The sequence below is a fragment of the Ictalurus punctatus genome, chromosome 7, assembly GCF_001660625.3.
Source record: "Ictalurus punctatus breed USDA103 chromosome 7, Coco_2.0, whole genome shotgun sequence".
NCBI lineage: Eukaryota > Metazoa > Chordata > Actinopteri > Siluriformes > Ictaluridae > Ictalurus > Ictalurus punctatus.
Window position 1 is genome coordinate 5,574,319 of NC_030422.2, and position 26,175 is coordinate 5,600,493.

The 26,175-nt window shown below is 46.8% G+C and overlaps 1 protein-coding gene across 5 annotated transcripts in view; it reads left to right on the forward strand.

Annotated features, from left to right (window-relative positions):
• slc4a2a (solute carrier family 4 member 2a) overlaps positions 1-25,619 on the forward strand; it is a 34,578-nt gene extending 8,959 nt beyond the window's left edge. For 2 of the 5 annotated variants that reach the window (XM_017471988.3, XM_017471991.3), the window contains exons 2-24: positions 972-1,047; positions 3,175-3,342; positions 8,226-8,397; positions 8,623-8,882; positions 8,994-9,133; positions 9,574-9,803; positions 10,510-10,646; positions 11,675-11,855; positions 11,958-12,093; positions 13,811-14,000; positions 14,099-14,204; positions 14,418-14,602; positions 14,838-15,054; positions 15,273-15,476; positions 15,685-15,833; positions 19,299-19,493; positions 19,587-19,802; positions 20,381-20,470; positions 20,648-20,814; positions 20,938-21,191; positions 22,446-22,615; positions 22,780-22,953; positions 23,497-25,619. In XM_017471988.3, coding sequence (XP_017327477.1) covers positions 3,283-3,342; positions 8,226-8,397; positions 8,623-8,882; positions 8,994-9,133; positions 9,574-9,803; positions 10,510-10,646; positions 11,675-11,855; positions 11,958-12,093; positions 13,811-14,000; positions 14,099-14,204; positions 14,418-14,602; positions 14,838-15,054; positions 15,273-15,476; positions 15,685-15,833; positions 19,299-19,493; positions 19,587-19,802; positions 20,381-20,470; positions 20,648-20,814; positions 20,938-21,191; positions 22,446-22,615; positions 22,780-22,953; positions 23,497-23,577 — 3,714 coding nt within the window. In that variant the 5' untranslated portion in view covers positions 972-1,047; positions 3,175-3,282 and the 3' untranslated portion in view covers positions 23,578-25,619. Of the gene's footprint in view, positions 1-38; positions 448-777; positions 1,048-1,272; positions 1,994-3,174; positions 3,343-8,225; positions 8,398-8,622; positions 8,883-8,993; positions 9,134-9,573; positions 9,804-10,509; positions 10,647-11,674; positions 11,856-11,957; positions 12,094-13,810; positions 14,001-14,098; positions 14,205-14,417; positions 14,603-14,837; positions 15,055-15,272; positions 15,477-15,684; positions 15,834-19,298; positions 19,494-19,586; positions 19,803-20,380; positions 20,471-20,647; positions 20,815-20,937; positions 21,192-22,445; positions 22,616-22,779; positions 22,954-23,496 lie in introns of those variants that run through there. The other 3 variants (XM_017471990.3, XM_017471993.3, XM_017471992.3) reach the window with 3 other exon arrangements.
• The last annotated feature ends 556 nt before the right edge of the window (positions 25,620-26,175 follow it).

The following is a 26,175-nucleotide window of genomic DNA, read 5'->3' on the forward strand; positions in this document are numbered from 1 at the left end:
TTTATATATCGTTATTAAATGACCCTGTTTCTGGATCTTTTGCCAGTTGTTCTGCTTTTGAGTTCTAAATGTAAATCATTTGTAAAAACGTTTTTAACCGTGTAGAAAGACGCACAGAGACGGAATCAAGTCCCGTGTTGTGCTGTCTAAACCTTAGAACACTTCCTGAAATCGTCTTTAAATGAAAAACCAAAAAAAAAAAACCCCCCCAGCCCTCGTCTTATAGACACGGCTGCTTTGTGTCCCTCCCCCAGCTTCTGGATAAGTTCTGTAGATAAGCGCTGGACGCGTCTGCATACGCTGAACTCCGAGTACCGTCCGTTCCGAGCACGTCGAATCGTCATAGTATAATCACACGCGATGTCCTGCCAGACGTCTGGGCGAAATAGGATCATCTCAGACCCGCACTGTCGTCAAAACCTTTTTAAGGTTACGGTTCATTCTGTGGTGAGGTCTATTCACTCTTCTCGGATGGTGGGATTTCTAGACTCGTTCGACTGTAGCGCAGGGAGGATCAAGTTCGGTGCTTTGTGCGAGTCACGACACTTTGCGCGGTCCTGCCTTTTGTGCGCCTCTCGGGCATTAAAGATCAGACTCGACATCGCGATCCTTGTGTCGTGTGTTTGTTTTGCGTGTGTGGGCGGGCGGGCGGGAGCGCAGAGAGAATTTTAAGATTTTTTTTTTTTAAAGGAAGGAGCCGAGTCATGTAGTCACATGTCTGTCAGAAGGAGGAAGGCTATCGTGTGTGTGGGGGGTGGGTGGGGGGGGGGGGGGGGTGTGAGTGAACGGCGTGCATGTGCGTGTGTGTCAGAGTGCTAGGGGTTGAGTGTGGGAATGCGTGGATAAGGTGTAGGGGGTAGGACACGACACGAGACGGGAAAACACCGCCGTTCTCCAATCATGTTCTTTTCTCCTCTCTGTCTGCCCCACCCTCGCTCTCCCTTGCTTTTTCTCTCTCGCTCCATGCCCAGCCGGGATTGCAGTATGCTTGCCGTGGCACTACGATGACCGCTGTGGCTGTAGGCTCCCTGCAGTAAGCACTTAAAGGTAAGCGTGACCGTTTTTCTTCTTCCTCCGGGTCTCTCGGGCGACTCGGATCTGCTGTCTGTATGATAGACCGTACTGTCCCGGTCGCTCGTTTACATGTTTCCACAGACTTGTCTGATGTGTGTGTCTGATGTATCTTCGATCCTTCTTTCATCTTCAGCAGAAGAGCGAGTTAAAGTTTCTGTATGGGATGGGGGGGGGGAGATTTTGTCTCTTTGCCCGAGAAACATCAGCAGCCCTTCCTGTCTTACAGAACTGTTTCCTGTTCATACCGATTTCGCTTATTTCGCCAGCGAAAAATCCGCAAGCAGCCGCAGCCACGTCTCGCGTCGGGACCGCTTCGATCCGGGGCTGCGAGCGCTAGGAATGTGACTCTCTCGTCCTCTATCACGTTGCAGGTCCCGGACTGGCGGAGAGGACGGGCTCTGCCGTTACACAGGATCTATCGAAACAGCAGTGACTTTGGCTTGTCCTGAGAACTATGGATGATTCAGCGCTTTTTTTTTTTTTTTGGTCTTTTTTGCATGATCCGCACTTGCGAGTTCTAAATACAGCGTATAAAGGAAGTTACTTTAATATCGTCACGGGATTAGAACGTTGAATTCGAGATGTGTGAATACTTAAATGAATAAGATTAGACATTCTCGCTACGGGTCCACTAGGAATGGACGTAACTGGGGACATCTGTGTGGGTCGATGTAATTAACGTTGAATTCGTCGACATTAAATGCGTGACTTTTATTTTATCAGGTGATTTCATCTCGCGGCGTCGACGCGCCGGTTAACGTTCTGGTCGGACGTCGGGACGGCCGTGGGATGGTTGTTGGTGCCAGACAGGCCCGGTCTGAGCGTTTCAGAAACACCTGGGACGTTCACGCATAACTGGAGTGTACAGTTTACACCGAATGATGTGGGACGGGGTGGAGGGGCATCCAGTGACCATCCAGTAATCAAACCCCCTCGACCCCACACACACACACACACACACACACACATCAGATCAGATGAACAGTACATACTACAAAACGAGGAAGTGAGACCGATAAAGTAAGAACGAAAGAGACCGATGCGGACGCTGCACGGGCTCGTTAAGAGAAGTCCCGAAACCCAAGAAATGAAACTTATCCGTCAGTCGTGTCCATCACACACGCCGTCTGCCTCGACGAGAGGCCGCAAGACTTAGAGGAAGTGGGTTAGGAAGGTCGGAGATTTTCCAAAGTGATGAAAACCTCCAACTGGTCCTAAACGCACGCGTCTCTCTGAGCGGTTCGATCGGTGATGAATTACCTGCCGGTCTGCGTCTGAACACGTCCGCGGGGATTATATAACACGTCTGAAACTTTTCACCCTGAAACACGACTGTAATTACCGTATAACCTGGAACGATCCGCCTCCGCTGTAACGTGGGGGATCTAACGACCGTCGTCGCCCTGTCGAGTGCGGTGTGTAGACGTGCGGAAGACGAATCCTAGTCACGAATGAAAACTCCCAGACTACTCGGTTTTCAAGTGCTCTGTTGTCCTCTGTCGACCTTCTTTGTACGTAAACGCACGCACGTCTGATTGTTATTCGAGTCCGAACGCCACTGTAAGCGAGTACCAGGGATTGCGCGAGTACCCGTTCTTCTGCTCCGCCTTTGTTGGCGCTGTTTACTTAGAATTGGGCTTGGGGCTGGTTGCATTGTTGCGCCGCTTCAAAGAAAATGAGCGCCAGGACACGTGAGGCAATACGTTAGCGCTTGTAGAGCTCGGGTCGATTAATCCGCCTGCAGGCGAATGTTTTTCTTTACCGCCGAGCGTCTCGCAATCCCGTTTAATCGGTTTGATCGCGGCGCCTCTTTGTAATAGCTTTTGACCGATGGCGTAAAGCCTGTCGAAGCAGGTGTTAACACGGAGAAAACTCGACATGAGCTTCCAAAGCACCCTGTTACCCAGAATGCAACAACAAAAAGCGTACACTTTAAGCGTCTCCTTCGGGGTTTTAGGCCATCTTTTGGTCGTCGAGGCCGAAAGCGTCTAAAGACTGCTCTCTTTCGGAGGGATTTTCTCCGAATGAATGTGTCTCGGATGAATCATTTGAACGATTTAAAAAAACAAATCGGTGTTTTTGTTTATCTTGTTCTTTCAGGTTATGCTGTCCGAAACCTCCCAGCTGAGTCTGAGCAAAAGAGAAAAAGGCTAACGTACAATCACAGAGACGCACGCACGCACGCGCACGCACACAGCACACCAAGCCATGAGTGATTCTCAGGACACTGGAGACGCCGTCGCCGCTACTGGACTGGCTGGACATTTCGTGAGTATCAGCAGTTGTGTAGCAGCCCTGTGCTGAATCATTTCTCCGTCGATCTCCCGAATCGATTTGTTTATTTTAAGATGAGCGGCGCCGTACGTGGGCGAATACCGGCCGTCATTGTCAGGTCGAAGGCTTTTCCGCCGCATCACTCGGCAGTCGTGTCGGCGTACTTAAATTTTTATTTTTTCCGTTACCTTTTTTCCCCCCAGTGTCACAAACGACTCGTTCAATGATCCGTTCTAAATGATTCGTTCTAAACTCCTCCCTTCAGAGAACATACTCTGCTCTGATTGGTCTCTCATGATCGGTCTACCGCTGTCAGCGAGCAGCCGATGAAGACCAGAGACGGGGCTTTTTGTTACAAACCTACCTAAGTTCGTACAGGAAGTAAAGTCTGGAATCGCTAACGACTCGATTCAGCTGTTCAGAATCGCTTCCATCTTTTCGTCCCTATTCCCCGTCTGAAACGCTCCGATTGAGTTCGGAAAAGCCCGGAGTGCTCTGATTGGCCCAAAATCCTCGTAACGTGTGTCGGAAAATATGACGCCACTTACCATAATCGCAAGCTTCACACGGTTAATAATGTCGTCGGTTTTAGCGTACCGGTTCGATCCCGAGTCCGATTCTGAAAAGGCGGACGATCGAGCAGATCGAGGACGACTTGAGCAGAACGTTTCGCGGCGGTCGGTTATTTCGGAACTCTCGTACCTGTCGGCGTTTTAGGCGGGTCTGGAGCAGTGCTCTCTGTCTGTGAGCTGTGCAGATCTTCTACATGCACAGACAGATACACACTAAAGGAAAGCATTAAAAAAGCATCACATGACCCCTTTTAAAAAGAAAAAAAAAAAAGTCTATTTGACGGATATAAGCGGATGTTTTGCTGATTTGCTCGTGTTTCTAGTGCGCCGTTTAGCTTTAGGGTTGCTAAGGTAAGAAATGAAAACTGTAATAAGTGCTTCGAGAGGCCCATCGGGCAGGATTTTCTCTTCCCCCATGCTGGCTTTTCTGTGGAAGGAGGAGCAGCCGACAGGACCGTTAATGACAGGGTTGCCAGATTGGGCTAGTTTAAAAATACTCTGCGGCCGCCGAGATCTCGTTTTAAAGCACACCATAAGAAATGAAATCTAATAAATTTCGGCAAAGTGTAAGCGCAGACAGGGTCTGTATTATATACAGGGCCATCTCAAAGAGCGGGAGAGGGAAAAGGATTACGGCGTGGATAATGTCCACCGGGAATGATTGCGAAATACGTGTTCGGTGAAATACATGTCACCCTGCTAGTTTCAGGTCGTTTGTGTTGTTTTTTTTCCGAGATGTGATTGTAATCGAGATGCAATTGGAATCGGGTTCATGATATTTACGGCGAACACGGTGGGCCCGAGGTATGTCAAGAATCGCTCAAAATGCGCCTGTGCGTAGTCGAGTCTCAAAATTCGCTAGATCGTAGCCTGTAGTGACAAGTCAACCGCGAGAGGCTGTACTGTTAATAACGTCCTGCCCCACCGATATTTAAAGTCATGAGCCGCTTGAACAGGCCCGGTGTAACGGTGCAAACTCCGATCCTTAAAGGTGCTGCCTTAGTGACAAACATTAGGTTGGTCATTAGGTACAAGAGCTACACCCCAGCATTCCAGCACAGCTTTATTTATTAAAACCAGCTTTGGTTTAGCCCATGTAATCGCCGGGCGTAGCGTGGGAGTGTGTGTTCGTGACTCCAGTCCTCTCTAAAACACCTGGTGACGATTCGATCGTCGCTCACTCCGGAACGATCGGCTGTTGCTTCCTCGGCAGGTTACGTCCAGGTTAAACATGCTTCTCGTCGCTACGGTGACGTGGGTACTTCCACGCTCGGTCAGTTTCCCAGAAGTCAGTTTGCTGATGAAGGACTTAAAAATAAGGAAAAAAAGAACTACTCTGGTGTATTTGGGGGAAAATATCGTGTTTTCGATCGTGACGTTTTTCCTGATGAATCGTGAGGACCTATACCGGTTGCCAAGAGCAACACGGCCATTACGTCTCCGTCTCGAGGTCCAGTCATATAATCATGACTTTTAGTATTCTGATGCTGTGTGTGAGTGAGTTAACGTCGAACGGACAGAGAGAACCTTATAATACTTAATTAGACGGGCATGTTTAAATGACTCGCTTTCAGCCCATTAAACTCTCCCGTTTAATTAAGTTCAGAACCCATGTGGGTGTTTCCAGAGCACGCCAGTGATTACCACGCCAAGCACTGAGGTCATCCAGCCGCGGGGGATGTCTGGACAGTCCTGCTCCTGGGGCTAGTCAATCACCGAAGCCGTAAACGGTACCAGACCGTGTAATCTACCGTATTTATTAAGCTGCGCTCTGACTTCAGAGATTTAGCCGCGTTCGTTTTGGTATCGCGTCACGAACGTGCCCGGGTCCAAGCTGCGGTTCACGGCGTGTTGTGAACGGTCAACAGCTACGAGTCAACCCACGGAGTGGCGGAGACGTCAAATGATGTAAGCTCTCAATGGCAGGTTTGTCAGACAGGTCGACGGTAATTTCACAGCAAGCGCTCCACATTTTGGTACGGATAATCACGACGGTTTCCTGTTTACCGTAGCGTCTTTAAGAATCCCCCGTAGAGCGGGTACGATCTTTGGACGCGGGTAAACATTCTGGCGGGGCGGCTTTGCCGCATCACGGTTCCAGGGTTCTCGGTTTGATCCCGAGCCCGGGTTACTGTCCTTGCGGAGTTTTGCACGTTCAACCCGTGGACCGGTTCGGCTCACTTGCCCCTCGGTGTGAATGCGTGCGGTACTCTGTCCCATCCAGGGTGTGTTCATGCCTTGCACCCTGTGCTCCTGAGACGGACCACAGATCCGTCTTGATCGTAACTGAAGATAAGCGTTAAATGCGACTAAGAAAAAATTTTTTTTTTTAAATATTCATTTAAAAAAAAAAAAAAAGGATTTATTTATTTAATTTAAAGAGGCATTGTGTAGGAGGTCGGATCATTTACGCGTGCTTTAAAGGTGTTTTTATACTTTGAAAGGAATTTTCAACCCTTATGTCAGGCGCTTGCTTCTTGAACATCAGGACCTATCTTTTTTTTTTCTTCTTTGGAATAAGATCATGAGTGTTTGACTTATCTGCCAAGTGCCATACTCGTTCTAATGTGAGAACGAGTCGAGAAGAGACAGCCCGTGCTTTAGTCACGTCTGGCCGGGAGGACCTCCTGACTGAGGTCCTTCCTAGCACGCCGATCTTTAGAAGATTGCTACCGAAGGACGGTAGCGGTAATAAAGGTCACGGAAAGGAAAGGCTTCGGCAGCACGTTTTCACCAAGGCTGCCGTCTCTAACGTAATGCGATCGGGTAGTTCAGCTCCGTGATGTCGGCTCTGTCCGGGCGAGAGGTGTGCTCGATATTAAAATAGCGAAGCGGCAGAGTTCCTGTGGGAAAGAGTAACCCGATACGTGAGCTTTGTGCGTTTGGATTGGAGCGCGAAGGTGGGGGAACCTTTTTTGAAAAACATCCCGAACACAGCGGTGAGAACAGTTGCTGCTCACTGCCAGCCCTTACAGGGTTTGTAGGGGAGTCGACTAATCAAATCCAAAACAGACTTTGTTTCACGAGTAAACGAGCGTTTATTCCGTCATTAACCCCCCTCCTGCCCCCCCCTCCAATCCATCCAGAATGCCTTTTGAAACTAAGGAGAGACTGAAAGTATATAGACTACGCACACGTTGTCCAACCAAAGCACAAGTTACACCAGAGGTCAGATGACGGAACTGTACGTTTGTTTTTGGTTGGAGAAAGGGTTACGGCTCTCTTAATTATCATGTTTGTGTTTTTGGAGGGAACATGGTGTGAACCTAGTAGGGCATTAGGAAAGCAACGGCCTATCTGCCCGTGTGTGTGTGTGTGCGAGTGCGAGAGACAGTTTGCCCTACACCGTTCATATTATGTCAGCGGTGATACACACACACACACCCCCATCTCTTATCACCTTAACTATTATAGGTCCTCTGACGCAGCTCCGCGCTGAGGCCTACAGACACACCAGTCGGTGTTAAACCACTATAGGTCCTCTGACGCAGCTCCGCGCTGAGGCCTACAGACACACCAGTCGGTGTTAAACCACTATAGGTCCTCTGACGCAGCTCCGCGCTGAGGCCTACAGACACACCAGTCGGTGTTAAACCACTATAGGTCCTCTGACGCAGCTCCGCGCTGAGGCCTACAGACACACCAGTCGGTGTTAAACCACTATAGGTCCTCTGACGCAGCTCCGCGCTGAGGCCTACAGACACACCAGTCGGTGTTAAACCACTATAGGTCCACTGAGGCCTAGAGACACACCAGGTCATATATAACAGAGCTAACCCATTATAGGCCCTCTGACGCAGCTCCGCACTGAGGCCTACAGACACATACGATACATACATACAATAGAGTCTGTTTTATCATGTGCTGTCAAATGTCAAGGACTGGAAGAGTGATTGGAGGCACCTCCTTGTTCGCCCGTTATTTAAAGCATCATTATTAGCAGCTAGGCACAGATGTTGGCCACCGTCGACCTGGACGGCATGAAAAGTAAGGGGTGTGTGTGTGTGTGTGTGTGTGTGTGTGTGTGTGTGTGTGTGTGCGTGCGCCATTTCACAGACGGGGGCCTATTACTTTACTCTCGAAATATAAATGTTTTCACTGTTAAAGTATTGCTGGAATGCAGTCCCTGGACGTTTTGTCTCCCTCTAGATGCAGTTTATGGCTACTGCATCTCGGTTGTACATTATGTTAGTGTCATGCGTTATAACGTGTCTGGGTCGCAAATAGAAACTGCAGAAAGGCAGCGATACCTGTACGGAAGCGTAGCCTGAAGTGTCGCCCTCCTCATCTCCACTCTCCCTTCAGCCGGCCGCAGCCGTGCCCGTTTCTCCCCGTCGGCACGGCGACGACATCAACGACGAAGACGACGGGGACCTGAACAAGACCCTGGGAGTGCAGAGCTTCCAGCAGATCCTCTCCCCGGCACCGCGGCTACCGGCCGAGCAGCACCGCACCTTCAACCAGGAGGACTTGGAGGGTAAGAACAAACCAAGCGCTTCCTCCTCCAGAAGGAAATTACCCTTATCATGGCGTCATTTCCTACATGTCACTCATGAAATAAATCTCATCGCACAGTATACTTTTCACCTCATGCGTGATAAATTTTTTAAAATTTTAAAAAAAGACGTTCATTTTGTAAATATTTGACGTGTTTTTATTATTATGAGCCACATTTCTGAACTGCCGCTCGTGCACTTTTCAGCCCACCGCCACTTGCCGCTGCACATCCATCACCCGCTATCCAAACGGCTGCCCTCTGAGAGCCGGGGCAAAAAGAGCGGGCGCAAGAGGAAGAGCGGGAGGAGGCGGGGCTCGGCCAGCAGCGGCGGAGCTCCCACTATAGAGGAGGATGAGCAAGAGGAAGAAGTAGAGGAGGACCACTGCAGCCCACAGGATGGAGAAGGCAACGTCACCACGCCTACATCAGATAACGATACAGATGCTCACGCAGAGCCAGTGCAGGTATCCGCACCCACACACACGCACGCACGCACGCACGCACAGGTACACACTCCTACAGAGTGTCACACAATCCTGACTAACTGTGACGCCATCCTTGTGTTCGCTCCCCAGTTCTTTATGTGCGATGAAGACTCCAACGGTGCTACCGTGGTCAAAAATAACCTGGGTACTCCAGCTCGCCAGCTCGTTATTGTCCCCGAGTCGGCCCTACACAAGAGCGGCGCTAGCACCGAGGACGCCACTACAACTGAGTGAGTGAACACACACACGTACGATCATTCCGGATCATTCCGGATCATTCGTGATGGACTCGGATGTCGTTCCTGCCCGGATCTGTCTGATCCGATTCTCTCCTGTGGGACATTAAACACACGGTGTGTATATAGAGAACCAAAATACGTCCAGGGATGCCTTAATAATCACTGGTTTCTATTTGTTTGTTTGTTTGTTTGTTTGTTTGTATTTTATTTAAAGCAAAAGCATAGCCCGCAATTTCCAGCTGGCTTTGAACCGTGTCCGTTCCGTGAGTCAGAGAGCGCGAGCTGGACTCGAACCCGTTCTCTTGCGTTTATTAAAACGAGACGCCGTGCCGACGGTGTCGGAACGGCTTATTTGTTTATGCAAATTTTCTAACCATTTTATTTAACTGTTTTTTTTTTTTTGTTTATTTTTAAATCTACGTCCTCTGTAGCAGCGTCGACGGCGCGTGCGTGCAGCCCAACGGTAGGACGGCGTCCGTTCCGTCGGGGTTCCCGCTCCTGTCTCCGGACGCCAGCTCGAGGTTGGCGCGCAGCTACGACCTGCAGGAGCGCCGGCGCACGGGGGACGTGACCGCCACCGAACTGGCACGCTACCGGTGCATGCCGACCGACGAGAGCGAAGCACAGATGTTGGCCACCGTCGACCTGGACGGCATGAAAAGTAAGCGGCGTGAGTGTGTGTGAGTGGAGAGGTAGATCAAAGCGACGCGCAACACGAATGAATTATCCCCTGTGACTGTAGGTCATGTGGTCACGTATTGTGTACTCAAGCGTCTCTGATGTTCTCGTGGACAGCTGTTGTTTTCTTGTTGCCCTCTGACGTGTTTTTCATATTAATACAAAAGCTCGTTTGACCTGCAGGCTTGCTTGCTTGCTTTCCGTTTTTTTTTTTCTTTTTTCTTTTTCGTCGTCATCGAATCAATGACAATGTTTTCGCTTTATCTGACGATTTGTGGCAGCGATTCAGGAATTCGGGCAATTTGTAATCATGCGAAGCTTCCCACATCAAATGTACACACTTCTATCAGATCAGTATTGTTTCGGCTCACGCGTGCGTGCGCGCGAGAGAGAGACGGAATAAGAACGAGTGCTGTACACCAGTGAATGAACAATAGTTCATTTAGACTCTGAAGACGGGAGGAGGTACTTTTTTTTTTTTTTATTTATTTATTTATTTATTTATTTAAACATCAGAAGCCCGACGCGAGAGTTTCGATTAGACGCGTATTAGACGCAGGCGTTTCAATTATAGCTAATCTCGCCGGCATCACCTGACCTCAGGTATGTATTATTCATTTAACCTTTATAAGCACGGACGCATCGCGCTCTCTCGCCGTCCTCCGATGACTCACTCCGGACTCTTTCAGGTCACCGGTTTGAAGATGTCCCCGGCGTGCGGCGTCACCTGGTCAGGAAGTGCAGCAAGGGGCAGGTGGTTCACATCAGCAAGGACCACAGGGAGCCCAGCGGCCGCAGCCGCAAACAGGACAGAACCCCGCACGAGGTGAGTCACTTCCTGTGAATTTATTTAATTTATTAATTTATTTATTTTAAATAAAGTTTAGGCTGCTCGTACACTGGCAGTGATGAGTATGGAAAGTGAAGAGCTCTTTGGCTTACTCGGGCTGCTGTTTTGTTGTTTTGTTTTTAATCAGAGGGGGTTGTTGTGTCACGCAGGAGACCGCAGAAGGGCCCACACGGTACGCTCGATCGAGTGGTTCGGGACACGACCGGTTTGGCTTAGGCTTGTGCACGTTTACTTTTACAAACTCGCTTCTGACGTCACACCCGCGTCGACCGCGTGCGTCTTCAGATCGGACAGGCGGACAGTCCGTCCCCGGGGGTTGTTGTTTTTGTCGTACCGATCTCACAGAACCCCGCAGTGTGCAAACGCGCACTTTAAGTAACTACTAGACAAACACTCCGCCCGCGCTTCAAACGAGTGCGGCGTTGCCGTGAGCCCCAGGAGGAATAAACGAATTAATAAATAAATAAAGGCGTGCGGTGTTCGCGGTACACTGTGACGCGTTAGGGGTGCAGCCCTAACACGCAGCCGGAATATTTACAAACGGAGCACAAAAGTTTGTATACCCTTCAGGCAAAATGAAGAAGACAAAGATTTATAGCAACAACAGTATGTTTATTATTATTATTATTATTATTATTATTTTTAATGTTATGGCCGATCGGTGGATCTGTAATAACCGCCAGTTGTCTGCACTAATTTTGCGTCGCAGGATACATCTATATTTCACTGGAATATTTTGCAGTCTTATTTATAATTGTAGATTATATGTGCGTGTGTGTGTGTGTGTGTGTGTGTGTGTACGTTTCACTTTCAGAGATTACTAATCTATAGTGCACGGGTGTGCTGTGTGTATTGTTTTTGTTGTGCTCGGGCTCAAGGTGTTTATTCCTTCGATGTGTTGATATTAAAATCTGTTCGACCAGAAGTTTATGGGCACGTCAGTAACGCGTCAGTCTCCCGTCGGCGTTCGAGTGAGTGCGAGTTTGTCTGCGTTCACGTCGCAGGTGTTCGTGGAGCTGAACGAGCTGGTGATGGATAAGAATCAGGAGATGCAGTGGAGAGAGACGGCTCGCTGGATCAAGTTCGAGGAGGACGTGGAGGAGGAAACGGACCGCTGGGGCAAACCACACGTAGCCTCGCTGTCATTCCGCAGCCTGCTCGAGCTGCGTCGGACCATCTCACACGGTGAGCGCACACACACACACACACACACACACACAGGATCTCGATGATCATCTCAGTACAGTCACTCAGATGCATGATCATGAGAGTCGTGTATATGTGCAGGTGTCGTACTGCTGGACCTGGACCAGAGGACGCTGCCTGGTATCGCTCATCAAGTGGTGGAACAGATGATCATCTCCGACCAGATCCGAGCAGAAGACCGAGCCAACGTGCTCCGGGCGCTGCTTCTCAAACACAGGTCAGCGCAAACACTCAGCACGAAGATCGAGAACAAAAGGGTTTCGCGATCGCAGAAACGAACGCAAACTCGAGGAAACGCCGCAACGTTCGAAACGACCGCGGATTTTCCCGCCGAGACGCGTCGCACGACGTCGTCACAACACGCGTCCAGACGAAGCCGTCTTCGATTCGCGTGCATCGAGCACGAGTGCAGCTGAAAGGTCTCGGTTACCGACAAACATCTCCGCAAAACAGTTCCGTGCGATTCGGATAGTTTTCTGCAAAATAAAGCTCAAAAAAAAAAAACCTCTGCAAATTGCATCACAAATAAATAAATAAGTAAACAAATAACCGCAGAAATATCAAGCATTTTTTGGCATTTTTCAATCACAAAACAACTCCGCAAAATCCCGCGTGGACCGATTTTTCATATTTTATTATTTATTTATTGTTCTCCGAAGAACTTTCTGCATCCAACTTCTTCTTGTTCGTGACCGGGATCCGATAAAATCCCGCTAAACCGGCGGTGGGAATGATGGCGTCAGCAAAAATCGTTAAAGAATTCCGGACCTGACGTTGTTATAAAAAAAATAAACGAATAAAAAAATCATGGTCCTCCAGGATATTATTCTTTCCAGACCCCTGGGGGAACCGAAAAGGTTCTTCTAGTGCGTCACTCTAAAGAACCTTTTCAGGCACGTTTACATCTATTCATTTCTTCGCCTAGCGGACGCTTTTATCCGGAGCGACTTACAGACGAGAAAAGTACAAGCAAAGCGATACGTCAAGCAGAGAACAATACGAGTAGTGCTACCGTACGAGATCCATTACTTGAGTTCCAGAAGAAGCAAAGAGTGCAGAGTCGAGGCGGAAGTGCCAGAGTTCTTTATTTCTTTCTTTATTTATTTATTTAGAGTTGGTTAGGTGTTGACGGAAGAGGCGGGTCTTTGGCTGTTTTTTGAAGATGGTGAGAGATTCTGCGGTCCGGATTGAGCTCGGAAGTTCTGAGGGACGGTCAGTGCGAATGCTCTTGAACGGGACCTTGCGCCACGCTGAGTAGGCGCTACTAAGAGTCGGTCGCTGATCGATGGCAGATCGCGTGAGGGAACGTAAGCCTTCGGGAGAGTGTCGAGGTAGGGGGCGCTGTTGCTGACAACGTCTTGTAGGTGAGCATCGAGGCCTTGGATTTGATACGGGCGGCTACGGGAAGCCAGTGGAGGGAGACGAAGAGGGGTGCGGCGCGGGTTCTCTCGGGCTGGTCGAAGACGAATCAATGGGATGAATGGCCAACTTTTCATTTTTATTGTTTTTAGATAGAATTTTTTTTCTTCTTCTTCTTTTTCCTAAGTCCTTCGTGCACTCGCGTCTGAGTTTGATATTTTATAACAGGTCCCCCAAAGACCTGTGTTGTAGCAGAAATAATTCTTGATGAATTCTTTAGAGTTTTAGATAGAACATGCTAGTTTTGGTAACGATCATCACTGCTCCTGTAGCTGATGATGATATGTGTGTACAGTACGTCCGAGTTCCACACTTGCACTACAGTTAGCGTGTCAGGAGTGTAACTGCGCAGTGTAACATCTGGATTTGGTGACTAGTGCAGTTTATTATTTATACCGTCGTAGAACCCTTTGGATGACCGTCAGACAGCTTCTGTAGATTTTATTTGCGTAGTACTACTAGTCGGACTTTGCTCCGCGCTACACGTCCTGACCGAAACTCTCCTCTGGTTTCAGCCACCCGAGCGACGGGAAGGAGCACAGCTCGTTCCACAGGAACATCTCAGCGGCGAGTCTCACCTCTCTGATGCCTCATCACCATAGCAACAACCACGTCGCACCTCCGGAACCTACCGCTGCTGACCCGCTCATAGCAGGAACCGCCGAATCCGACTCCAACCACTGCGTCGACATCGACAAGAACGAGGTACCGCGTGTAGTTTAGACACACGTATGTCTCCGTGTTCGATACGCACTCCGTGTGTGTGTGTGTGTAGGTAACGGATCCTCTGTGTGTCTGTGCAGAAAGATACTTCTCTAATGCTGGGCTTGCACAAATCCAAATCTAAGCACGAGCTCAAGCTTCTGGAAAAGATCCCGGAAAACGCCGAGGCCACCGTCGTGCTTGTGGGTGAGTTGGCTTTCACATCATGATCATGATGATGATGATGATGATGATGATGATGATGATGGCGATGCATTTAATACATGATAAATAATAATCATAATAAAAAGGTGTATAAAAACAGGGCTGTGTAGACAGGTGACCCCCGGAACGAGACATCTGGGCCGGGTTTGTATTAATAAACCCGGCACGGCTGAATGTTCATCCGAATCTCCACAGGCAGGGTGGACTTCCTGGACCAGCCGACCATGGCTTTTGTGCGTCTGCAGGAGGCGGTGCTGCTGGAGTCGGTGCTGGAGGTGGCGATACCAGTGCGCTTCATGTTCGTCCTCCTCGGCCCGCCCATCGCCAACATGGACTACCATCAGATCGGGCGCTCCATATCCACCCTGATGTCTGACAAAGTAAGCTAAGCCCAAGCGGTTGATTTTGTTGACCCTTTCGCATGAACGGGAGCAGATGAAGATTTCCGAACATGGCCCAGACAGAGCAACTGGTTAAGATTTGACATCTGCGTCTATTTCATCATGAGATCAGGCCTCGTCTGTCTATCCCTCCACGTGACCGATTATGTTTGCGCTCTAACTACGTTACAGCCCTGGCGTCGTTAACCTGCTCTTGTGTCTTCCGTCTCGACAGCAATTTCACGAGGCAGCATATTTGGCAGATGAGCGCGGCGACCTCCTGACAGCCATTAACAGCTTTCTGGACTGCAGCATCGTGCTTCCTCCATCAGAGGTAGGAGGCGACGAGCTGCTGCACTCCGTGGCCCGATTCCAGCGAGAGATGCTGCGCAAGAGACACGAGCAGGAAGTCAAATTACAGGCCAAGGAACCCAAGAGGCCAGAGGACGAGGGTATAGACACGCAAGAACACATACGCATAGACTTTTCCTTGAAATCGCACTACACGCTCGTGTACTGTAGCCAGCGGATAGAAGTGGAGGTTGTAGTTAATGAGAGTAAACATCTCTCACCATGTTTTAGACCTTGTTTTTTTTACTCATCGTACATATTCAATGATCTGATCTCATGAATTTTGTCGTTCATTGTCTCTGCCTGTGCTTTCGTGCAGCTCTTTTACCCCCGAGTAAACCCGTAGCTGACCCCCTGCGGAGGACGGGACGGCTGTTTGGTGGGGCTATACGAGACGCACGCAACCGTTACCCCAAATACCTCAGCGACTTTAAGGATGCCCTCAACCCTCAGTGCATGGCTGCTGTCATATTCATTTACTTTGCTGCCCTCTCTCCTGCCATTACCTTTGGAGGACTGTTGGGTCAGTTGACGCCTGGGATGTTTGTTTGTTTGTTTGTTTATCTATCTATCTATCTATTCTTCAATCGTTTTCCCGCCTTTGTTACAGACCCCACTGCGTTTTGTTTCTGATTGAACCTTAATACTAGCAAAACAATGCATTGAAACAGAAACGTCACCACGTGTCGAAGGTATGCTTAATGAGACGGTTCTGATCCGCCCCCCCGCAGGCGATAAGACCGAGGGCTTGATGGGCGTGTCGGAGTTAATCGTCGCCACTGCACTACAGGGGATTTTGTTTAGTCTGCTTGGAGCTCAGCCCCTCCTCGTGGTTGGCTTTTCCGGACCTTTGTTAGTGTTCGAAGAGGCGTTCTATTCTGTGAGTATTTTCTTTTTATTTGATAGATTTTAGCTGTCGTTCGTGTACACCGAAGTCGAGGTCATTAGTGTGTAATATAATAGTACAGATAAATGTCATCAGTATACGATAAAGCTCTTTACCTCCGTATGGAATTCCAGTCATGGCGATCTTTATTAAGGTCGTGTTTGTAGTAAATGTACGAAATGCTTCATAGTACATAAAGCTTTCAGTCCTTCATGATAAACACTGATCCAGTAGATATTCCACATTCCACATCCTACAGCCTCGGAAGCACTAAAACCCAAGGAGAAGCAATAATGTACTGATTACTAACTGAGCAACAATGTACAATGTAAAGGGTGATTGATTGATTGATTGATTGATTGATTGATTGATGATTCCATCATTTTTTTCCTGTACTTGATTTGGGGGGAGAATATGCCATTTATTAAAATACATTCATTTCATTTGTTTGAGGTACGTTTTACGAAACCAGAATGTTAATTAAACAAAAATAGTTTTTTAACTAATTTTCAGCTAAATTTCATCTCTCCTATCTCTCTCTCATCTCTCCTATCTCTCTCTCATCTTTCCTATCTCTCTCTCATCTCTCCTATCTCTCTCTCATCTCTCCTATCTCTCTCTCCTATCTCTCTCTCATCTCTCCTATCTCTCTCTCATCTCTCCTATCTCTCTCTCATCTCTCCTATCTCTCTCATCTCTCCTATCTCTCTCTCATCTCTCCTATCTCTCTCATCTCTCCTATCTCTCTCATCTTTCCTATCTCTCTCATCTTTCCTATCTCTCTCTCATCTCTCCTATCTCTCTCTCATCTCTCCTATCTCTCTCATCTCTCCTATCTCTCTCATCTCTCCTATCTCTCTCTCATCTCTCCTATCTCTCTCTCATCTCTCCTATCTCTCTCTCATCTCTCCTATCTCTCTCTCCTATCTCTCTCTCATCTCTCCTATCTCTCTCTCATCTCTCATCTCTTACTCTCATCTCTCCTATCTCTCTCTCATCTCTCCTATCTCTCTCTCCTATCTCTCTCTCATCTCTCCTATCTCTCTCTCATCTCTCATCTCTTACTCTCATCTTTCCTATCTCTCTCTCATCTCTCCTATCTCTCTCTCATCTCTCCTATCTCTCTCTCATCTCTCCTATCTCTCTCATATCTCCTATCTCTCTCCTATCTCTCTCTCATCTCTCCTATCTCTCTCATCTCTCCTATCTCTCTCTCATCTCTCCTATCTCTCTCATCTCTCCTATCTCTCTCTCATCTCTCCTATCTCTCTCTCATCTCTCCTATCTCTCTCATCTCTCCTATCTCTCTCATCTCTCCTATCTCTCTCTCATCTCTCCTATCTCTCTCATCTCTCCTATCTCTCTCTCATCTCTCCTATCTCTCTCTCATCTCTCCTATCTCTCTCCTATCTCTCTCTCATCTCTCCTATCTCTCTCCTATCTCTCTTATCTCTCCTATCTCTCTCCTATCTCTCTCTCATCTCTCCTATCTCTCTCATCTCTCCTATCTCTCTCATCTCTCCTATCTCTCTCTCATCTCTCCTATCTCTCTCATCTCTCCTATCTCTCTCTCATCTCTCCTATCTCTCTCTCATCTCTCCTATCTCTCTCTCATCTCTCCTATCTCTCTCTCATCTCTCCTATCTCTCTCTCATCTCTCCTATCTCTCTCATCTCTCCTATCTCTCTCTCATATCTCCTATCTCTCTCATCTCTCCTATCTCTCTCCTATCTCTCTCTCATCTCTCCTATCTCTCTCATCTCTCCTATCTCTCTCTCATCTCTCCTATCTCTCTCATCTCTCCTATCTCTCTCTCATCTCTCCTATCTCTCTCCTATCTCTCTCTCATCTCTCCTATCTCTCTCCTATCTCTCTCCTATCTCTCTCTCATCTCTCCTATCTCTCTCATCTCTCCTATCTCTCTCATCTCTCCTATCTCTCTCTCATCTCTCCTATCTCTCTCATCTCTCCTATCTCTCTCTCATCTCTCCTATCTCTCTCTCATCTCTCCTATCTCTCTCTCATCTCTCCTATCTCTCTCTCATCTCTCCTATCTCTCTCTCATCTCTCCTATCTCTCTCTCATATCTCCTATCTCTCTCATCTCTCCTATCTCTCTCCTATCTCTCTCTCATCTCTCCTATCTCTCTCATCTCTCCTATCTCTCTCTCATCTCTCCTATCTCTCTCTCATCTCTCCTATCTCTCTCATCTCTCCTATCTCTCTCTCATCTCTCCTATCTCTCTCATCTCTCCTATCTCTCTCATCTCTCCTATCTCTCTCTCATCTCTCATCTCTTACTCTCATCTCTCCTATCTCTCTCTCATCTCTCCTATCTCTCTCTCATCTCTCCTATCTCTCTCTCATCTCTCCTATCTCTCTCATCTCTCCTATCTCTCTCATCTCTCCTATCTCTCTCCTATCTCTCTCTCATCTCTCCTATCTCTCTCATCTCTCCTATCTCTCTCATCTCTCCTATCTCTCTCTCATCTCTCCTATCTCTCTCTCATCTCTCCTATCTCTCTCATCTCTCCTATCTCTCTCATCTCTCCTATCTCTCTCATCTCTCCTATCTCTCTCTCATCTCTCCTATCTCTCTCTCATCTCTCCTATCTCTCTCATCTCTCCTATCTCTCTCTCATCTCTCCTATCTCTCTCTCATCTCTCCTATCTCTCTCATCTCTCCTATCTCTCTCTCATCTCTTACTCTCATCCTTCTCTAATCTCTCTCTCATCTCTCTATCTCTCATCTCTCTTTCATCTCTCTCATCTCTTTCTCTTGTCTCTCTCTCCTTCTCTCATCTCTTTTATCTCTCATCTCTCTCTCATCTCTCTATCTCTTTCTTATCTCATCTCTCTTTCATCTCTCATCTCTTTCATCTCTCTATCTCTCTTATCTCTCATCTCTCTTTCATCTCTCATCTTTCATCTCTCTCATCTCTTTCTCTTGTCTCTCTCTCTCTTCTCTCTCCCTCTCATCTTTCATCTCTCTTTCATCTCTCATCTATCTCTCCTATCTCTCTCTCTCATCTCTTTCTCGTCTCTCTTCTCTCTCCTTCTCTCATCTTTCATCTCTCTTTCATCTCTCATATATCTCTCCTATCTCTCATCTTTCATCTCTCATCTCTCTCATCTCTCTCTATCTCTTTCTTTTCTCTCATATCTCTTTCATCTCTCTCTTACATCTCTCTCATCTCTCTCTCTCTCTCTCTCTCTCTCTCTGACTTCTCTCTCATCTCTCTCTCTCTAATAACTGCATATCAATGGCTCAAGCCTCCTCTTCGCCTCGTGGCCACATTACTGCCTCGATTGCGCGTTATTTATTTATTTTTTTATCCATCGTCAATCATTCCTTTAATGTAATTAATGAGGCGAAATGTTTTAAAGAGTGCTAGCTTGTAAGTAATATCCAGATGCCCTGGGGAATGTTTCCACTTTAATCCCTACGTATTCGTGGCAGTTCTGTACGTCCTATGGAATGGAGTACCTGACGGGCCGGGTATGGATCGGGTTTTGGCTGGTATTGATCGTGGTGGTTACGGTGGCCTTCGAGGGAAGCTTCCTGGTGCGTTTCGTTTCCCGCTTCACGCAGGAGATCTTCTCCTTTCTCATCTCCCTCATCTTCATCTACGAGACCTTTGTGAAGCTTGCCAAGGTAAAACACGTCCTCTCTCTCTCTCTCTCTTTTTTTTTTTTGTGATAACCATAAGTATAAATTTGCACATCTTTACACTTATCTGTTTTTCAGATCTTCAAAGACCACCCTCTCACCTCTTGCGACAGCACAGCAGAAAATAACACTACACCGGAGTTACTAGTCAACTCCAGCAGAACCCGAGACACGCCTGGGAAAGTATTAAACCAGCCCAATACAGCCCTGCTATCCCTGGTGCTTATGTCAGGAACCTTCTTCATTGCCTTCTACCTGCGCAAGTTTAAGAACAGCGCCTTCTTCCCTGGCAGTGTAAGGTTTTGACACGTGCTTTTTTATGTATTTATTTATTAAGGATTGTTAGAATGAGACATGTTACAGTGAGGAAGAAGGAATAGAGGGCCGATTCACATTACCAGCTGCGTGATGTAAACGGACAAAGATTGCTGTAAAGATTGAAATCGAGATCGGACACAGACTTCTACAGACACAGCCTCTGAAGTGATTTTCAAGAAATGTACATTTGGACAGGTTCGCTGTGGCCACGCCTACCATTAGGGCTTGTTATCAGATATGTGTGTGTATATATATATGTATATATATCTCCCTGTAGTGGTCATGTGACTGGGAAGAGCTTGCGTGTGGGTGGGAAATGGCAAAAAGCCCAAATTACAAGCAAATGGAGTAAAAAACAAACACCTGATTGGACTGACCAGTTCATTTCCAGGTTTAGTAGACGTGTTTGAGCAGGAAAACCACCACACCGTGCTTTACTCTGAGCCTCCAGGACTGGAGCTGTGCACCCCTGTACCTAGATGTTAGAATATACTCGTGTACCGAAGTATGAATTGTTTCCAGTCCGTCTAAGACCAAGTTCTCTTATGCTGCAGCTCCGCAGGGTGATTGGAGATTTCGGTGTTCCCATTGCTATCTTCATCATGGTTTTGGTGGACCACAGCATAAAAGACACCTTCACACAGGTGAGTCGTTAAAGAAAGTAGGACGGCACTTTATCTCGCAATCGAAGAAGGTTTCCATTTGCTGGTTTAGGACTTCGTTCAGGCTGTAGTTTTATATAGATTCCTTGGTCAGGTGAAGAAACGAAATTTCTTGAGTTTCGCTTGCATCTGGCAACCATCCACAATTTTCGTCTACAGAAGCTGAGCGTTCCGGACGGCTTCAACGTGACCAGCCCGGAGAAACGGGGCTGGGTGATCAACCCGTTGGGCTCTGACGGTCAGTTCCCAGTCTGGATGATGGCTGCCAGCATTCTGCCTGCCCTGCTCGTGTTCATCCTCATCTTCATGGAGACACAGATCACCACGTGAGCATGATATCGTTCTTTTGTATAGTCATGTCAAAAAAACGATGCGATACGGATGTATGTTGGAATATGTACACTCTGAAGGTGTCTCCTTTTTTTTTTTTTTTTTTTTTTTCCTTTCAGTCTTATCGTGAGTAAAAAGGAGAGGATGCTGGTGAAGGGGTCCGGCTTTCATTTGGACCTGTTGATCATCGTAGCCGTGGGCGGGATCTCGGCTTTGTTTGGCCTGCCCTGGCTGGCTGCCGCGACCGTGCGCTCCGTGACCCACGCCAATGCACTTACTGTCATGAGCAAGGCCGTGGCACCCGGCGATAAACCACGCATCCAGGAGGTGAAGGAGCAGAGGGTGACTGGATTTCTGGTCGCGGTTCTCGTCGGTGAGTTCAGCTGAGTTTGCACAGTGCTCTACAAACAAATCTCCACGCTGAGAGGACACGCCCAACAGTCCTCCAAAGCTTTTTGTTGCCCCCGTCCCAACTTTTTTAGACGTGTTATGGTACATCTTACTCAGTTGAAACATTTCACATGGTTTCTACGTTCTATTGCGAACGATATACGGGTTTATGAGATTTGCAAATCCCTGCATTCTGCTTTTTATTGACATTTTACACGGTGTCCCAACTTTTTTGGAATCGGGGTTGTAAATTGGTGTGTATAATGGACGACTTTGGATTCTATGTGATTCTGGAACATGGGGGGGTAAAAAGGTGGAAGGTGGAAAACGGGCGTTTTAGAAACGACAGAAAATCGTTAGATACAGTAAGGTCCATAAGTATTTGGACAGCGACGCGGTTCTCCTAACTTTTGCCTCTGTACGCCACCACAGCGGATTTGAAACGAAGCAATCGAGACGCGATTGAAGCGCAGACTGTCCGCTGAAATTCAAGGAGTCCGTTCATTTTCACAGGCTCAGAGGTAATTGGACAAACTAACATAATCCTAAAAGATAAGGATTTTTCATTTTTAATACTTGGATGCAAATCCTTTGAACCCACGGACATCACCAAATGCTGCGTTTCCTCCCTTGAGATGCTTCGCAAGGCCTTTATCACAGCTGCCTTCAGTTGCCGCTTGTTTGTGCGTCTTCGATCGCTCCATTTCCAATCCATTGTGGTGGCATACAGTGGCAAAATTAGGAAAACCGCGTCGCTGTCCGAATACTTATGGACCCAGCTGTATATGATATTCACAATATGGCCAAAACTTTGTGGACATCCGACCATCACACATGTGTTGCCAGAAAGTTTGAGGCATGCCGTTGTATAGGGGAGTAAACGTGCTCCAGCATGACGATGCCCGGCCTCCTCGCCTGGCATCAGTGCCTTGCCTCACTAATGCTCTCGTGGCTGAATGACCACAAATCCCCACAGTCGTGTTCCAAAATCTAGTGGAGAGCCTTCCCAGAAGAGTGGGGGTTATAATAACAGCAAAAGGGGACTAAATCTGGAACGGGATGTTCAGAAAGTGTGATGGTTAGGTGTTCATGTATTTTTGGCCATACAATGTAGGGAGTATATTATTATGTTTTATGATGATATATATATTACGGTACTTTTTCTTTGACGTTAATCTCTATTTTCAAACGCTAACCAAGACTTCGCTCTGCCTCGTACCTGTCTGTGGCTCTGCAGGTCTTTCTATTGTGATTGGGGAGGTGCTGAGGAAGATCCCCATCGCTGTTCTGTTTGGTATTTTTCTCTACATGGGGGTTATGTCCCTCAATGGCATCCAGATGACTGAGCGCATGATGCTGCTCCTGATGCCTCCCAAATATCACCCAGACCATATGTACGTGCGGAAGGTCAGTCAGCTCTCCTAATGTTGGAGTAATAACGGTAAACCTTGGAAAAACCGCCGTCAGTCAGTGTATCTCGTTAATATCTCCGAGGCAGCTGTAACCCAGCTTTTCTAGAACGCATCAGTCTGCTCGAGCATGCCCTTGACCTTTTGACCTGTCTGTTTCAGGTGCGCACTCTACGGATGCACCTTTTCACCGTTATCCAGGTGGTGTGTTTGGCCGGGCTCTGGGCCGTCATGTCCACCCAGGCCTCGTTAGCGTTTCCCTTTGTCCTCATCCTCACCGTGCCCATCAGGAGGTACCTGCTGCCGCGGATCTTCACCCAGCGCGAGATGCAGTGTGTGAGTGTTTCTCAGCGTCGATAAAACCGATTGTAAATGGGGGAAATGTTTACAGCATGTGGGTTTTTGTTCAGGATTTCTAAAGCCTTTTCCTGTTTAACGCACAGCACCTTCGGGGTTGGGGGTTCGATTCCAGAGTTCCCATGTTCTCCCCGTGTCTCGGGGGGGTTTCCTCTGGGTATTTCGGTTTCCTCCAACAGTCCAAAGACATGCGTTGTAGGCTGATTAGCATTTCCAAATTGTGAATGTATGCGCAATTGTTAGCACCCAATCCAAGATGCTAACAATAGCAAACAACCTTGTGCTACGAGTTCCCTGGGATAGGCCCCAGGCTCCTCCACGACCCTATGTAGGATAAGCGGTACAGAAAATGCATGGATGGGTGGATATTTACGATATACACTCTGTTGCACTCTATTAGCCGTTTTAATCTTGTACACCTATATAGTAGGTACCCCCGGTAGTGTGCTTGTGTATCCTGCTTTCCTCATTGTGTGTGTGTGTGTGTTGTTTTATTTTTTTTTTTTTTTTTTACACACACAGCTTGACGCGGACGACTCGGAGCCCACGTTCAGCGTGGGGGAGGGGCAAGACGAGTACACAGACACGCACGTGCCAGTATGACGCCGATCGCGCCGACCTGACTGATACTTATTCTGAGTGGAATCGCAGACGCAATCCATAGACTGTTCACTACCATCTTCTCAAAGGCTTTGACCAATCAGTGACCGTTATCACTGTAGATCTGTTCCTCGAAGCACGAGTGTCATGCCTCCAGAATCTTTTTTTATAGCTTTGTGTCCATCTCGATTTTTTTTTTCGAATCGATAGTACAACTATATTAGCATATTAAATGGTTTCCTGGTTGTCAGTTGCAGTTCCAGTTGTTTATCCCATGAGGTTTAGTGTGCACTAACACTAACTCACCAAGTGAGTACTAACACCCAGGTGTATGTTTGTGTAGTGAGTGTGACACATGACACCCCCACCCCCCCCCACCCCTTCCTCCTCCCCTACACGAAGCACTTTTGGACCAATTATAACGTATTTGTTTGTTATTGATTTCTCATCTTACTGATACCAGGATGAAATGTAATGTAGGTTGAACAATTCTCAATCGTCTGACTTTATTTAGGTAGCAGAGCTATTGGCAAGTGTTTATTTTTATTTTGGACCAGCACTGAAAAGAAAGCGAAACTCGGTGTTCTTTAATGACTGTATATTTCAACTCTATTGTGAACAAATATGCAAAGATTTTGACTGTAACATGCAATTCTGTTGTCACCCCTCCCACCCACCAGGGATGGTGAATATCCCCTGGATATCTTCTTGTGAGGCTAAGGAAGGGTGAAATTAAAACGCTAGTTAGTTATGTAAATGTGCTTCCCTGCCATTCGGAACCAGCACTAATCGAACAAATTACTTTGTTGTAAATACTACATCATACGGTCGCTTTGGTAGGAGGTTCTCAGTATGTATGCGCACCCACACGAGAAGAGATCCAGGTGATGTTTACCGTCTCTGGCGGTTGTCTGGCGATCACAGAACCACGCTTACGTATATAACTAGTGTTATCGTTCTATATATCTTTTATATATTGAAAGCCAAAAAGTATCAAGAGACCAGTGTATAGAAACCTGCATTATTGCTGTAGGGAGTGTAGCCATTCCCAAAATAGGAAAAAAAATCACCTGTAGGTGCGCAGGGTGTGTGTGTGTGTGTGTGTGTATCATCCATTTTTATGTGACTCAGTGCTTCATTCTGAAATTAAATGGCTACTGAATATATTTTTTAATCGTTTCAAATCAATAGTAGCGTTTAGGACTATAAAGGAACGTGAAAAGGGATGATGGTACTCACCGTTGCAGTTAGGTCAAGTAATGACATTTTACAGGGTTCTGTGGTATTTTCCTGGCAATGATAATAGGCCACATCGTAATACTATATTTCAAGTTTTAAAATAAAGATCTGATTAAAACGTTTTGCGTATACACGAGGCTTTTTAAAGAGCAAAACAAAAATTTAAAATGTAATGCCTGTTTGTTGTAGTCTGTTGTGTGTAATACTTTATTAAAAGGTTTAAGATCCAAAGATGCAGTAAAAAGCTGAAATCTTGAACATTTCTGCATTTTATGATTATTAGTTGTTTTTTTTTTTTTTTTTTGGGGCCTAGTTTTATCTTTGTACATTGTCTGTCTGTCAGTGATGTCATACTTTTAAACATTTAATGGGTCAAAAGATGGATTAATTGTTACAAGTGCAATCTGTCTTACATTCCAACTATAACACTCAAACTGATTTTTTTTCTTTCTTTTATTTCTTCGAAATCTTGAACAAAATGATAGTGTGTGTGAAACTGTACATTTCCGTTTGCTCCTGTCAAAAACAGTTGTGTTTCAACCACTTGAGCTTTTGATGTAGTGCCTTTTTTAAATATAATATTGCTGTAAAACAGGCCGGACGAAACTGTGTAGTTGCTTTTGCTTGATGATTAACGTGAAGCAGAAGGGACCTTGTTTGTTGTTGTACGAATGATGGTGAAGAGTGAGACGGTGTGATTTGTGAGACTGGAACAAAGTGACTGTTTTGGGGCTGTGTGAACGCAGTAATTCCTCTGTGTTTATACACGGTGTAGACTCAATAAAGCAACTCGACGTTTCTACCCATGTGCTGTGTTATTGTATTGCATTTACTCTAGTTTCTCTTTTCAAGTAACCTCGTATTGAATTAATACGAACTGTTTAGTTTGAGCTCAGCCTGACAGTGTTTTATGCTTAATATTTATCTGTAGTCACCCTGCATTTATTAGGGGCCAAGCACCGAAAGTGCGTAGGCACTTATTGTATCTGTTAGCTTTCTTATTATTATTATTCTGTTTCTTCCCCACTGGGAGTCTACTGTAGCCCTATAAACCGTAAGTAGGAAAATGCTGAAATTTGGCACACTCATGGATATGACCATGAATAGTATCTGTACCAATTTTGGTCGCTCTAGGACCAACTCTATAGCGCCACCACTAGTTAAACATTTCGCTTTTCAAATGGTTATAATTATTGAACACTTTGTCCTAGAGAAAAGAAATTTACTTAATCCGATTACTCTCCTCATGGTGATCACAAGCTTATATTAGGACTCCACCCATTACACTAGTCACCGTTTTGAAATGTACAGTATTCAGTTCTCATTCAAATTTTGTTAAATTCTTACCAAAACTGGCTCAGA